The 13,314-nt window shown below is 34.6% G+C and overlaps 1 protein-coding gene across 1 annotated transcript in view; it reads left to right on the top strand.

The window, feature by feature from the left end:
• Positions 1-12,652, top strand: part of LOC116263365 (tRNA (carboxymethyluridine(34)-5-O)-methyltransferase) — a 37,680-nt gene extending 25,028 nt beyond the window's left edge. Inside the window, exons 4-6 of the mRNA XM_031643074.2 lie at positions 8,339-8,443; positions 8,739-9,904; positions 12,099-12,652. Of these exons, the coding sequence (XP_031498934.2) occupies positions 8,339-8,443; positions 8,739-9,904; positions 12,099-12,183 (1,356 nt within the window). The 3' untranslated portion in view covers positions 12,184-12,652. The remainder of the gene's footprint in view (positions 1-8,338; positions 8,444-8,738; positions 9,905-12,098) is intronic.
• Positions 12,653-13,314: the final 662 nt, after the last annotated feature.

Genomic DNA, 13,314 nt, shown 5'->3' with positions numbered 1-13,314 from the left:
TTAGACAAAATAGATTGTGATAATACAATTGTAAGGTTTGATTTACGATATACTCAAATAAAACTGTGTTTACAATAACATGATAATCACTCAAAAAAATTAAAGGAAAAAATGATACTTTATGGATTGGTTTTACGATAAAATGTTTTTTATTAAGAGGTGATTAGCAGTCGAACAAAATAGATTCTAATAACACAACTACATGATTTGTTTCATGATACACTCGAGTTAAATCGTGTTTACAAGAATACATTGAGCACTCTGACAAAACCTAAATGGCACAATGATACTGTATACACTAACTTTTACGATGAAAGGTCATTTACTAAGACACGATAAACAGTCAGATAAAACATATTGCGATAACACAACTGTATGATTTGTTTTACGAAACGCTCTAATGAAATTGTGTTTTCAAGGATGCGATAAGCACTATAAATTTTGTGATAACTTAACTTCATGATTCATTTTACTATATAGTCAAGTAAAATCATTTTTACGAGGACGTGATAAGCACTCAAAAGAATTAAATGGGACAATAACACTATATTGACTAGTTTTATAATAAAAAGGCCTTTACTAAGAGCCGATAAGTAGTTAGACAAAAGAGATTGTGATAAAGCAAATGTAGGATTCATTTTAGGATACACTCAAATAAAATTGTGTTTACTAGGACGTGTTAAACACAAAAAATCGTGCACTAATGCTGCTGTAGGATTTGTTTCATGACACACTCTTGTAAAATCATGTTTACAAGAACACGATGAGCACTTGGAAAAATTAAATGCAACAAGGACACTCTATGGACTGGTTTTGTGATAAAAAAACATTTGCACAACAACGATGAGCAGTCAGAGAAAACTATAGGATTCATTTTACAATACTAAAAAAAATCACGTTTACAAAGACGCGATAAGCACAAAAATTCATACGTTAATGAAATTGTAAATTCAATTTGCAATACACTCAAGCAAAGTCATGTTTACAAGGATGCAATAAGCACTCAAAAAAATTAAATGTGGCTGCGACACTGTATTGATTAATTTTAAGATAAAAAGGTGTTTAATAAAGGGTAATAAGCAGTCAGACAAAAAATTAGGTGATAACACTACTGCAAGTTTCATTTTAGGATACACTCAATAAAAAATTGTGTGACAACACAACTTCATGATTTATTTTATGATACACTCAGCAAAATCATGTTTACAAGGATGCAATGAAAACTTGAAAAAATTAAATGCGATAATGACACTATATTCATTGGCTTTACGATAAAAAGAGCTCAACTAAAAGGTGATAAGCAGTTGAACTAAGTACATTTCGATAACGCAAATGTAGGAACCGTTTTACAATACAGTCAAATAAAACCATGTTTAAAAGGATGCGATAAGCACTTGGAAAAACTAAATGCGATGACAATGTATGGTCTGGTTTTATGATAGAAAGGCATTAGCTAAGATGCAATAAGCAATCAGACAAAAAAAATCATGCGATAACGCAACTACAAGATTCATTTTATAATACACTCAAATAAAATCTTGTTTACAAGGATCTGATAAGTACTAAAAAAATTTAAATGCAACAATGACACTGTATCGACTGGTTTTACGATAAAAAATGCATTTACCAAGGGACGATAAGTAGTCGGGTAAAGAATCATATGATAATTCAATTTCAAGATTCATTTTACGATACACTCAAATGAAATCATGTTCACAAGGATGCGATAAAGACTACAAATCGTGTAATAACACAACTTCACGATTCGTTTTACGATGCACACAAGTAACATCATGTGTACAAGGATGCAATAAATGTTGTGAAAATTTAAATGCAACAATGACACTGTGTTGTTTAGTTTTATGGAAGAAAAGGCCTTAACTAAGAGCCAATAAGCAGTCAGACAAAATAATTGCGATACTGCAACAATAGGATTCATTTTATGATATACACCAAGCAAATAATGTTTATGAGGACATGATAAGCACTCAGAAAAAAACTAAATGCCACAATGACAATATATGGATTGGTTTTATGATAAATAGCATTTACTAATAGGTGATAAGCAATACCATGGTGTTGTCACATTTAATTTTTTGAAATGCTTATCGTGTTATTGTAAATATGAGTTTAGTTGAGTGTATCGTAAAACGAATCTTGTAGTTGTGTTATTGTACAATTTTTGGTGCTTATCATGTTTCTCAAACAAAAAAGCATGTGAGAATGCAACTACGGGATTCGTTTTACGATACAATCAAACGAAATTATTTTTACAAGGATGCGATAAGTATTAAAAATCATGCGATAATAAAACTTCATGATTTGTTTTACGATACATTCAACTAAAATCATGCTTACAAAGACATAATAAGCACTATAAAAAATTAAATATGACAACGACACTGTATTGATTGGTTTTACAATAATAAGGCCATAACTAAGAGGTAATAGGAAGTTAGACAAAATATATTGCAATAACACAAATGTCGGATTTGATTTACAATACACTCTAATAAAATCGTGTTTACAAGGATGCGATATGCACTAAAAAAAACTAAATGCAACAATGACACTGTATGTGTTGTAGTACCGTGTCGTTGTTGCATTTAATTTTTCTAAGTGAAAATCATGGCCTTTTGAACCCGAGTTTGCATGAGTTAATCGCAAATTGAATCTTGCTGTTGTGCTATCATACGGCATTTTGTACTTATCGCATCTATGCAAACACGGTTTTATTTTAGTGTATCGTAAAATGAATCTTGTAGTTATGTTGTTGCAATCTATTTTGTCTGGCTACTTTATGCCTCTATGTAAATGCCTTTTTATCATAAAACTAGTACATATAGTGCCATTGTCACATTTAATTTTTTTTGAATGCCATTGCATCCTTTTAAATACGGTTTTACTTGAATGTATTGTAAAATAAATCCTACAGCTACATTATTGCACAATTTTTTTATGTTGATCTCATACTTGTAAATAGGAATTTACTTGAATGTTCCGTAACATGAATCCAGTAGTTGTGTTATCACAATCTGTTTTGTCTGTACTTATCGCTTCTTAGTAAATGCCTTTTTATTGTAAAACTAGTCCATACATTGTCCTTGTAAACATGGTTTTATTAGAGTGTATCATAAAATGAGTCTTGCAGTTACGTTATTGCAGTCTGTTTTGTCTGACAACTTATCAACTTTTAGTGAATGCATTTTTAACAATGTCTTTGTCGCATTTATTTTTTTTCAAGTGTTTATCACATCCTTGCCTGTAGTTGCATTATCACAATCTATATTTTTCGACAGCTTATTACCTCTTACTACATGCTCTTAATCATAAAACTAGTCAAAAGAGTGTTGCTATCACTTTTATTTTTTTCCTGTGTTTATTGTATTCTTGTAAACATGATATTATTTGAGTGTATCATAAAACGAATCCTATAGTAGCATAATTACAATACGTTTTGTCATTGTAACATTTAATTTTTTTCGACTGCTTATCGTGTCCTTGTAAACAGAATTTTGCTTGAGTGTATCATGAAACAAATAATATAGTTGCCTTATCACACAATTGTTTGTCCTTATTGCGTCCTTGTAAACACTATTTTATTTGCATGCATCGTAAAATGAATCTTGTAGTTGGGTTATCACAAGATTTTTTGTCTGACTGCTTATCGCCTCTTAGTAAACGTCTCTTTTTCTTCAAATCAGTACGTATAATGTCATTGTCGCATTTAATTTTTTTGAGTACTTATTGCATCCATGTAAACTCAATTTTATTCAGTATATCATAAAATGAATTCTATAATTGCGTTATCACAATCTATTTTATCTAACTGCCTATGCATCTTAGTAAACACATTTTTATCATCAAACATGTCCATACAATCTCATTGTCACATCTATTTTTTATTAGTGCATATCGTGCCATTGTAAACATGATTTTGTTTGTGTGTTTTGGAAAGTTAATCCTGAAGTTGCGTTATTGCAATCTTTTTTTTTTTTGTCTGCTTATTGCCACTTAGTAAACTCTTTTCTATTGTAAAACCAATCCATATAGTATTGTTCTCACTTTTGATTTTTTTCGAGCACTTATCATGTCCTTGAAAACACAATCTTATTTGAGTGTATCATAAACTCAATCCAATAGTTGTGTTATTGCAATATGTTTTCTCTGACTACTTATCACATTTATGTTAATGCATTTTTATCAAAAAAACTAGTCCATACAGTGTTGTTTCACATTTAAATTTTTCAAGCGCTTATGATATCCTTGTAAACATGATTTTATTTGAGCATATCGTAAAACAAGTCCTGCAGTTGCTTATCATATGATTTTTTGTTATTTACATGTCCTTGTAAAGACAAATTTATTTGAGTGAATCGTAAAAACAATGTTGCAGTTGCATTATCACAACTTGTTATGTCCAACTACTTGTCACATCTTAGTAAATGCCTTTTTATTGTAAGACCAGTCCCCACGTTGTCGTTGTCTTAACTAATTTTTTTGAGTACTTATCCCATCCATTTAAACATGATTTTATTTCACGATATCATAAAACAAATCCTACAATTGTGTTATCCCAATCTCTTTTGTCCAACTGCTTAACGCCGCTTAGTAAATGTGTTTTTATTGTCAAGCCTCTCCATATAGTCTTGTTGTCGCATTTAATTTTTTCGAGTGCTTATCACATCCTCATAAACATGATTTTGTTAGAGTATCTCATAAAATGAATCTTACATTTGGATTATTGCAATTTATTGTATCTGACTGCTTATTGCCTCTTAGTAAACACCTTTTTATCATGATACATGATTATATAGTACCATTCTCACATATAATTTTTTCGAGTGCTTATCACGTCCTTGAAACATGATTTTTCTTGGGCGTATTGTAAAATGAATAATGCCGTTGTATTATCGCACGATTTTTTGTGCTTATCATATCCTTGCAAACAATATCATATTGAAAATATCATAAAATGAATCCTATAGTTGATGCATGTAATCACGTGATTTTTTGTCTGTCTGCTTATCACATCTAAATAAATGACATTTATCATAAAACTAGTTCCAATATTGTCATTGTCACATTTAATTTTTTTGAGTACTTATCGTGTCCTTTTGAACACAATTTTATTACAGTATATCATAAAATGAATCGTGCAGTTTTGTTATTGCAATCTGTTGTGTCTGATTGCTTGATGCCTCTTAATAAATGTCTTTTAACATAAAACCAGTCCACGTTGTGTCGTTGCCGCATTTAATTTTCCTAAGTCCAAACTGCATCCTTGTGAATACGATTAAATTTGAGTGTAGGTAAAGCGGATCCTATAGTTGCATTATCGAATGATTTTTTGTTCTTATTGCATCATTGTAAATGCAATTTTACTTGAGTGTTTGTAAAATGAATAATGTAGTTGCATTATTGCATGACTTTTTGTGCTTATTGTGTCCTTGTAAACACAATTTTATTTGAGTGTATCATAAATTGAATCCTGTAGTACCATTATCGCATGATTTTTTGTCTGACAGCTTATCACCTCCTATTAAACACCTTTTTATTGTAAAAGCAATTCATATAGTCATTGTCGCGTTTAACTTTTCTGAGTGCTTATCGCTTCCTCGTAAACAAGATTTTGTATCCTAGAACAAATCTGGCAGTTGCATTATCGTAATCTGCTTTGTCTGACTACTTATTGCCTCTTTGTAAAGGACTTTTTATCATAAATACAATTAGTTGTCTCATTTAATTTTTGTAAGTGCTTATCCCGCCATTATAAACACAATTTTACTTGAGCGTAGTTGCATTATTGTACAATTTTTTGTGCTTATCTCTTCTTTGTAAGCCCAATTTTATTTGTCTATATTGTAAAACGAATATTGCAGTTGAGTAATCACAATCTATTATGTGTGACACCTTTTTGCCTCTTAGTAAACACTATTTTATTGTAAAACTAGTCCATACAGTATTGTTGTCACATTTAATTTTTTCAAGCATGATTGCATCCTTATAGACATGATTTTACTTGAGTGTACTAAACAATGAATCCTACAACTATGTAATTGCATGATTTTTGGTGTTTATTACATCCTTGTGAATACGATTTTGTTTGAGTGTAAAGTAAACAAATCCTATATTTGCATTATTGCAATCTCCTTTGTCTGACTGGTTATCGACTCTTAGTAAATGCCTTTTATTATACAAATCCATATAGTGTCATCACAATTCTCAGAGTGCTTATCATGTTCTTGTAAACATGATTTGACTTTAATGTTTAGTAAAAGGAATCTTGCAGTTGCGTTATCGCACAATTTTGAAATTTATTCTAAAATTGTAAACACAATATTATTTAAGTGTATCCCAAAACGAATTGATTATCGACTCTTAGTAACTGCCTTCTTATCATATAACCAGATCATACAATGTCCTTGTCGCATTTAATATTTTTGAGTTTTTATCATGTCCTTGTAAACATGATTTTGCTTTAGTGTATCATAAAACAAATAATGCAGTTCCATTATCACATTGTTTTTTGTGCTTATAGCATTCTTGTAAACATGGTTTAATTTGAGTGTATCTTAAAATGAATCTTGTAGCTGCGTTATCGCACAATTTTTTTCCAACTGCATATCATCTCTTAGTAAATGCCTTTTTACATTAAAACTAGTCCATACAGTGTCGTTATCGCACTTAATTTTTTTGAGTACATATTGCATCCTTGCAAACATGATTTATTTTAGTATATCGTAAAACAAATCCTATAGTTGCATTATCATAATTTGCTTTGTTCAACTGTTTATCACCTCTTAGTAGATACATTTTTACCGTAAAACCTATCCATACTATCTCATTATCACATCTAATTTTTTTAAGTGCTTATCGTGTCCTTGTAAAAAATGATTTTATTTGAGTGTATCGTAAAACAAACCCTAGAGTTGCGTTATCACAATTTGTTGTCTGATTGTTTATTGCGCGTTATCACTATTTGTTTTGTCTGATTGTTTATTGCTTCTAAGTAAACATCTTTTTGTCATAAAACTAGTCCACACAGTTTCATTGTCGAATTTAATTTTTTTGAATGCTTATCGGGTCCTTGTAAACATGATTTTACTTCAATGTATCATAAAATAAATCCGACATTTGCATTAACGCACAACTATTTGTGCTTATTTGGTCTTTGTCAACAAGATTTAATTGGAGTGTAACGTAAAATGAATGTTTTAGTTGCTTTATCACACGATTTTTGTTTGACTGCTTATTGTCTCATATAAAATGCCTTTTTATTATCAAACCTATCCACATAGTGTCACTATTGTATTCAATTTTTTGAATGCTTATCACGTCCGGTAAATGTAATTTTACTTGAGTGTATCATAAAATGAATAATGCAATTGCACTACTAATTATCATCTCTTAGTAAATTCATTGTTGCAATTAGTTTTTTTGAATGCTTATTACATCTTTGTAAACACAATTTTATTTGATGTATTGTAAAATGAATTTCGCTATTGCATTATCATAATTTGTTTTATTTGATTGTTTACCTTTTTATCATAAAACCAGTCTGTTCAATCTTGTTGCCGTGTTTAATTTTTTTGAGTGTTAATCATGTCCTCGAAAACAAGACTTTATTTGAATGTACGGTTAACTAAATCTTACTATTGTGTTATCACAATCTCTTTTGTCTGACTACTTATCACCTTTTAGTAAACAGCTTGCCTATATAAGCCTAGTGATTCCCTGACTTAGGGTTTTATGGAGAAAAACCTTAGTCGGCGCCTCACAAAAGCAAACCCGAAAATTATTGACTGTTTTTCTTCTTCTCCCTGTTCCTATTGCCGTTCAAAAGATTCGTTTAGAAGCTGTTCCGCTGCCTGAGTTCCAAGTTCCAACACAGCTAGGGAGGGAGGTCACGAAGCGCCTTTAGACGCTGGTTCAAGAACTCAGCATTTTTTGATCGGGGACAGTTCCAATTTCTGGCCTTTTATTTTTTTGGCCGAGCAGAGATGGGATTAATTATGTTCAGCTTAGTCCAATTTTTTTTTTTTTGTAAGGGCAGGAGGTCTATCCTCCAGCAGTACAGTTTTCTGAATCACTGCTTTATCCATATTTTCTTTTATCTATCTAATGCGCGCCCTTCAAATTACCACTTTTATTATCCATATACATTTTCTTTATCTATCGAATAGAATACCCTTGCTTCTCATATTTAATTAAGTCCTATTTTTCTCCTATTAGGAACATCAACACATGGAGAACGAATCACATCGGTTGAAGTTTCTCACGATATTTTAGACGCCGATATTTAAGGTTTTAAACTCTCTGTCTTTTCACTGTCGAGGTTATCTGTCGAGCAGGTCCGTGGGCAGCCAACACTATCGACGCCGCCAACCGCGCATTCACCATCACCTTCAAAGCGCCTGCTGGAGATTTTGGTGAAGGCCGGGTAAGTTTCGAAGTAAACGTGGCCTTTTTTTTTTTTTTTTTTTCCACGAATCATAGTCAAATCCTGTATTTCTCATACTGTTTCCAAATCCCAAATGCAGCCATACTGTAGAAGTTTAGGGCTAATCTTGGTTTTACCTTGTTACTATGTAGAATTTTCATGAATTGAGAGAACTACTGTCGTCAAGTTAATACAAAAGCAACCCAAAATCTACCCAACTCATGGTTTTGCTGATGTATTCTGGTCCTTTCCTTTCATCTGCCTACTTTCTTTTTCCCATTTTCTCCTTTCCCAGGCCGATGCAGCGATATTGATGATCATCCACGGTCTGAAACACCTTCCGGTACTTGAACAAACATCAACAGTCAGTGCCTTGAGTTTCTTCGAGCGATCTACGCAAATTGGGCTGAATCCGCGACATCGATGGTTTCTAGGCGTTGATCTCAAGTCTCAATCGGCCACCATGTCTGCAAATCTTAATTCATGCAGTCACACCAATGGCTTCTTTTCAAGTGTCGAGGCTTGTGCGGCAGCCGAACAAAGCGGCGGGCCCCCGGGTGAAATGTCTTCTTCTGATTTTGATAGATGCGCGCAGCCTGGAAACTCTTCTAGTATTGAATCAGTTCCTGATATCGAAAAAAAGTATGTTCATTGTGTTTATGATGCAATTGCTCCTCATTTTAGCTCAACAAGATATGCAAAGTGGCCGAAGGTTGCTGAATTTTTGAATTCGCTGCAGCCGGGATCTGTAGTCTTGGATACAGGATGTGGAAATGGGAAGTATTTATCTTTCAATCCGCAATGCTTCTTTTTGGGATGCGATATAAGTGCCTCGTTGATTAAGATATGTGCTGATAAAGGACATGAAGTCATGGTTGCAGATACTGTTAATCTTCCTTACAGAGATGGCTTCGGTGATGCAGCGATTTCTATAGCTGTATTACATCACTTAAGCACAGAAAATCGGAGGAGAAAGGCAATATCTGAATTGGCTAGGGCAGTCCGAAAGGGTGGCTTAATTCTTATAACTGTTTGGGCAGTGGAACAGGAGGATACTTCATTGCTTAAAAAGTGGACTCCTCTTACTTGCAAGTACGATGAGGAGTGGGTAGAACCAAACTGTGATGATACTCGCAGTTCGTTAGCAATCACATTGGAAAGCATTCCAGAAACAGATGAAAACTATAATAATGTTCATGACTGTAAGAAGGCTATGCATTTAGGGGATAAAAGCTCATCAGTTGCCTCTGAAGAAAGAAAGCATGTGCCAAGGGCCATGCCATCTAAAACTCTTAGCCACCAAGAGTATTTTGTGCCATGGCATTTGCCTTATCATCGAGCTGAGATAGCTGGGGCATCTGCTTCTGCTCTTGCATGTGGTTTGGCAACTAAAGATGATAAGAAGGGAGCTGTAGTATACAATCGGTATTATCACGTATTTGCTGAAGGTGAAATTGAAAGGTAAGGCCTTCTCTATATGCTTTGTGTGTATTGCATGTTTTCCTTCGTTTCTTTTTAGTTTTCCTTTTTTATCCCATTTCACTGCAGTAGTTTGTGTACAATCTGTAGGTTTCGATGGCAACTTGCATTTGATGTTCTTATTTTTAGTAAGTGTTATAGATATCGGTCTATATTGGCTGATGCATATCAGTTCTCAAAGAAGGCAGAATGATAACTTGATAAGGGAGCTGACATCCCCCCTTAAAATAATGACCTATGTGTCAGCCGAAGCAGCCTTTATTAGCCTTTATGGGGCTAATATTACTAAAGATTTTCATCTTAATTTAGCAGGGTCGATATAACCCGATACGGGCGAATGCATGTTAGACAGCACTCATTGGTTTTCATGCTGCCCTGTAACCAGATCCAATATTTACAACACTGGGTTTGGACGTTCGCTATCCTCATTGTCCTCGTTGTTGCATGACATGTTCAGTTATGTTTTCCTAACTATTAGGTGGTTTTGGATAACAAATACATACAATTCTATTGGAAATATTCACTAATTCCCTGTTCTGCTCTCTCACATGCTTTATTTGTTTATATGTTATGAATAAGTTTCTGACCTTTATGTGACTAGCAGAATTTTACATAGCTTGTTAGTTTGTTTCAATGTTTATGTAGAAAAAACCCAAAACTAGTATTAGAAAATAAAAAGGAATAAACAGGATAGACATAGGAGGAGGTACTGTAAGCATTGGAATTATGTTGATGGATGACTAGATCGATATATGAGAGCATCATTTGCCATAGGATCGATACAATAACCTCTGAGAGCCATTCAAATGGGATGTGTGGGCCATGAGTGGGCAATATTCAGTGTAAATTAAGAGCCAAGGTAAGCTTCTTAGTATGGCCATGGGGCAGTCTGAGCCAGCACGGGGGCCTTTGTACCCTTTGGAAAACATAAACCATGTTTTCCATGCAATGTGGACTGGTTCATTTTGGGCGATCGTCATTTTCTGTTGGCTAATACTTGATTCAAGTGTTGAGGGTTCTTGCCAGCCAAACCCTGCCTGTTCCCTGTCAATGGGTTATGTGCATGAGAAGATAGTCTTCAAATCCAGCAACGACAGAGTTAAAGCTTCACTGGCTTCAAGTTGTGACTGCATTTTTTCAGAAACAGATCAAAGCCAAATTCTATCCTCAATGTCTGGAAAAGTAGTTTATGGGCCCACAATCAACAGAGGCTATCCAACGGAGGGAACATACTGCTGTCCCACCTAAAGCTGCTCTCTTCCCTCTGCCTATTACCACAAGTCCACAGGAGACCCTTGATCAAGCCACACGGAAAGAAAATCCTAGGAGTGCTTCTCTCTCTTCAAACACTCTCTTTCCTTGATTCGGCAGATGCTCTTAGCCCTACTTGATACTCATATTTACTATAAAGTAAAAATCAGGAGTATGAGCTTTTCTTTCTTTGTCTATCTTCTGCAATAAACGAAATGATCCTTGTGACCTTTTTGTGGACTTGCCTGAAAATTTTTCTTCTTTTATTGTCCTTTCTCTACACGTGGTTGTTTCAATCTTTTTTTCCCTGAATTATTCTGAAAGGTGCATATTAGTCCACTTGAGTTTGCTGCTTTAAAATTTTATCCTCCGTTTGGGCTACGTGTTACGTATTCTTATTATTATTATTTTTCTGTTTGAAGATGAATAAGCAACTCATGGTGGAAGAACCGAAGAAGTATAAAACATTCAGTCTTAGCATGCCATATCTTATCATCTGGGAGAACTTGTTAACAGGTGTTCCACATAAGTACCCTGTTAAGGATACCATTTCTGATGCCAGTTTCCTGTGATATCAGGAAGTATAACAAAAATGAAGCAATATTGTAATCACGTCTAGTAATTGTAGCATGCACTAAAGGCAAGTAAAACATTGTGTGACAATTTTCTTGGGTCTTACTTTTTAGAATGAACTGTGGAACAACTGTGGACACGACAATAATTTTTCTAATTTTTAATTAAAATTTCGTTCTGAGGTCCACTTATTTTAAGTGATACTGGTCATGAACGACAAATTTGAAAATTGTATTCAAAAGATCTGGAAGAAATTGGCTTGCTTGTAAAAAGGATATTGAAACTGCATTATTTTTTTAGGTGGCTCATATTTTGACTGACAAATACAGTGGGATGTGCACTTGGCTAACAGATTGGCATCTGGGATTAAGAATGTGAAAGTTCGTGAACGATTCTATGACAAATCAAATTGGTGCATGGTGCTTGAGAAGATCTGAATCTGCTGCGCGTTGTGATTCCCTGCTTCGTTAAAAGTTGAATGTATCTATGGGCTGTGATGCTGCTCTAATGTAGAAAGTGGATGAGCGGATGATGCGGATGAGGTTCAAATGCTAATTAGCTATCGTCAGTGCACTGGCAAACATTTTGTTGTCAAGTGTACCTCGAATTTCTTGTTGATATACCTCAACATAATGAAAGAACACGCAAAATGACATCCTTTTTACACTTCCATGCTAGCAAGTGTACTGAACGAAGTCATGAAGTTGTCTGTTTAGGTGAGCTTTATCAACGAATAGTTCTTTAACCACAAGCTTGTTTGAGGAGAGATGCTGTCTGGTTGCTCTTATTTGAGATGCTGTCTGGTTGCTCTTATTTGAGATGCTGCCTGGTTTCTCTTATTTTAGCTCTAAGCTTGTATTTGTGTATGTGCATTGTGAGCAAAGGATCATTTTATTTTTTTAAGCAGTGGCGGCCCAAGAGGGAATGATTACATGTCCTATCCGATTATATTGTGTTTTTAGGAAAATAATCACTTGGACGTTATTGGCCACCTTTGGAGGCCATTTGATAGCAATGGAACGCACAGAACAGAACGTGTGTGTTCGGTTTTAATAATTTTCTATCAGGCATAGTCTGCTCTGCTGTACAAGGTAGACAAGGTGGACGGTGGGACGGGGGGTATAAATTTCACCCTTGTCCCGCACAGTTATGAGGTTACGCTTAGAACTCTGCCGAACAGGATGCCTCTTAACGCATTGAAAAGTGTTTTTTTATTGAGCCATCATCGCTGGATTGCACTTCCACTACTAAAAAGCCAACAGTTAAAATGTCACACACTCCCCGTCTCTTTCCAATCGGTGTCTCTCTCTCTCTCGCCCTCTCTGTCTCCAGGCACGATTGAATGCCCCAAAGAATCATCGTTGCCGATCTCTCTTTCGTTATCATCTTGTAGCACGGCTCTCTCTCTCTCTCTCTCGCCTCTCAACCTTGTAATGCGTCCCCCGTCTGGCGTCCGCCTCTTCCTCTCGCAGTCATCAACCTTGTAGTGCGTCTGCCTCTTCCTCTCGTGGTCATTTCATCTCTTGGATCATCCACTTTGAAGAGAAGGGATGCTTCTGTTATTTTCT

Source organism: Nymphaea colorata, chromosome 10, assembly GCF_008831285.2.
Source record: "Nymphaea colorata isolate Beijing-Zhang1983 chromosome 10, ASM883128v2, whole genome shotgun sequence".
Classification (NCBI taxonomy): domain Eukaryota; kingdom Viridiplantae; phylum Streptophyta; class Magnoliopsida; order Nymphaeales; family Nymphaeaceae; genus Nymphaea; species Nymphaea colorata.
The sequence above is the reverse complement of the archived record's forward strand: the minus strand, read 5'-3'. Positions and strand labels throughout refer to the sequence as shown.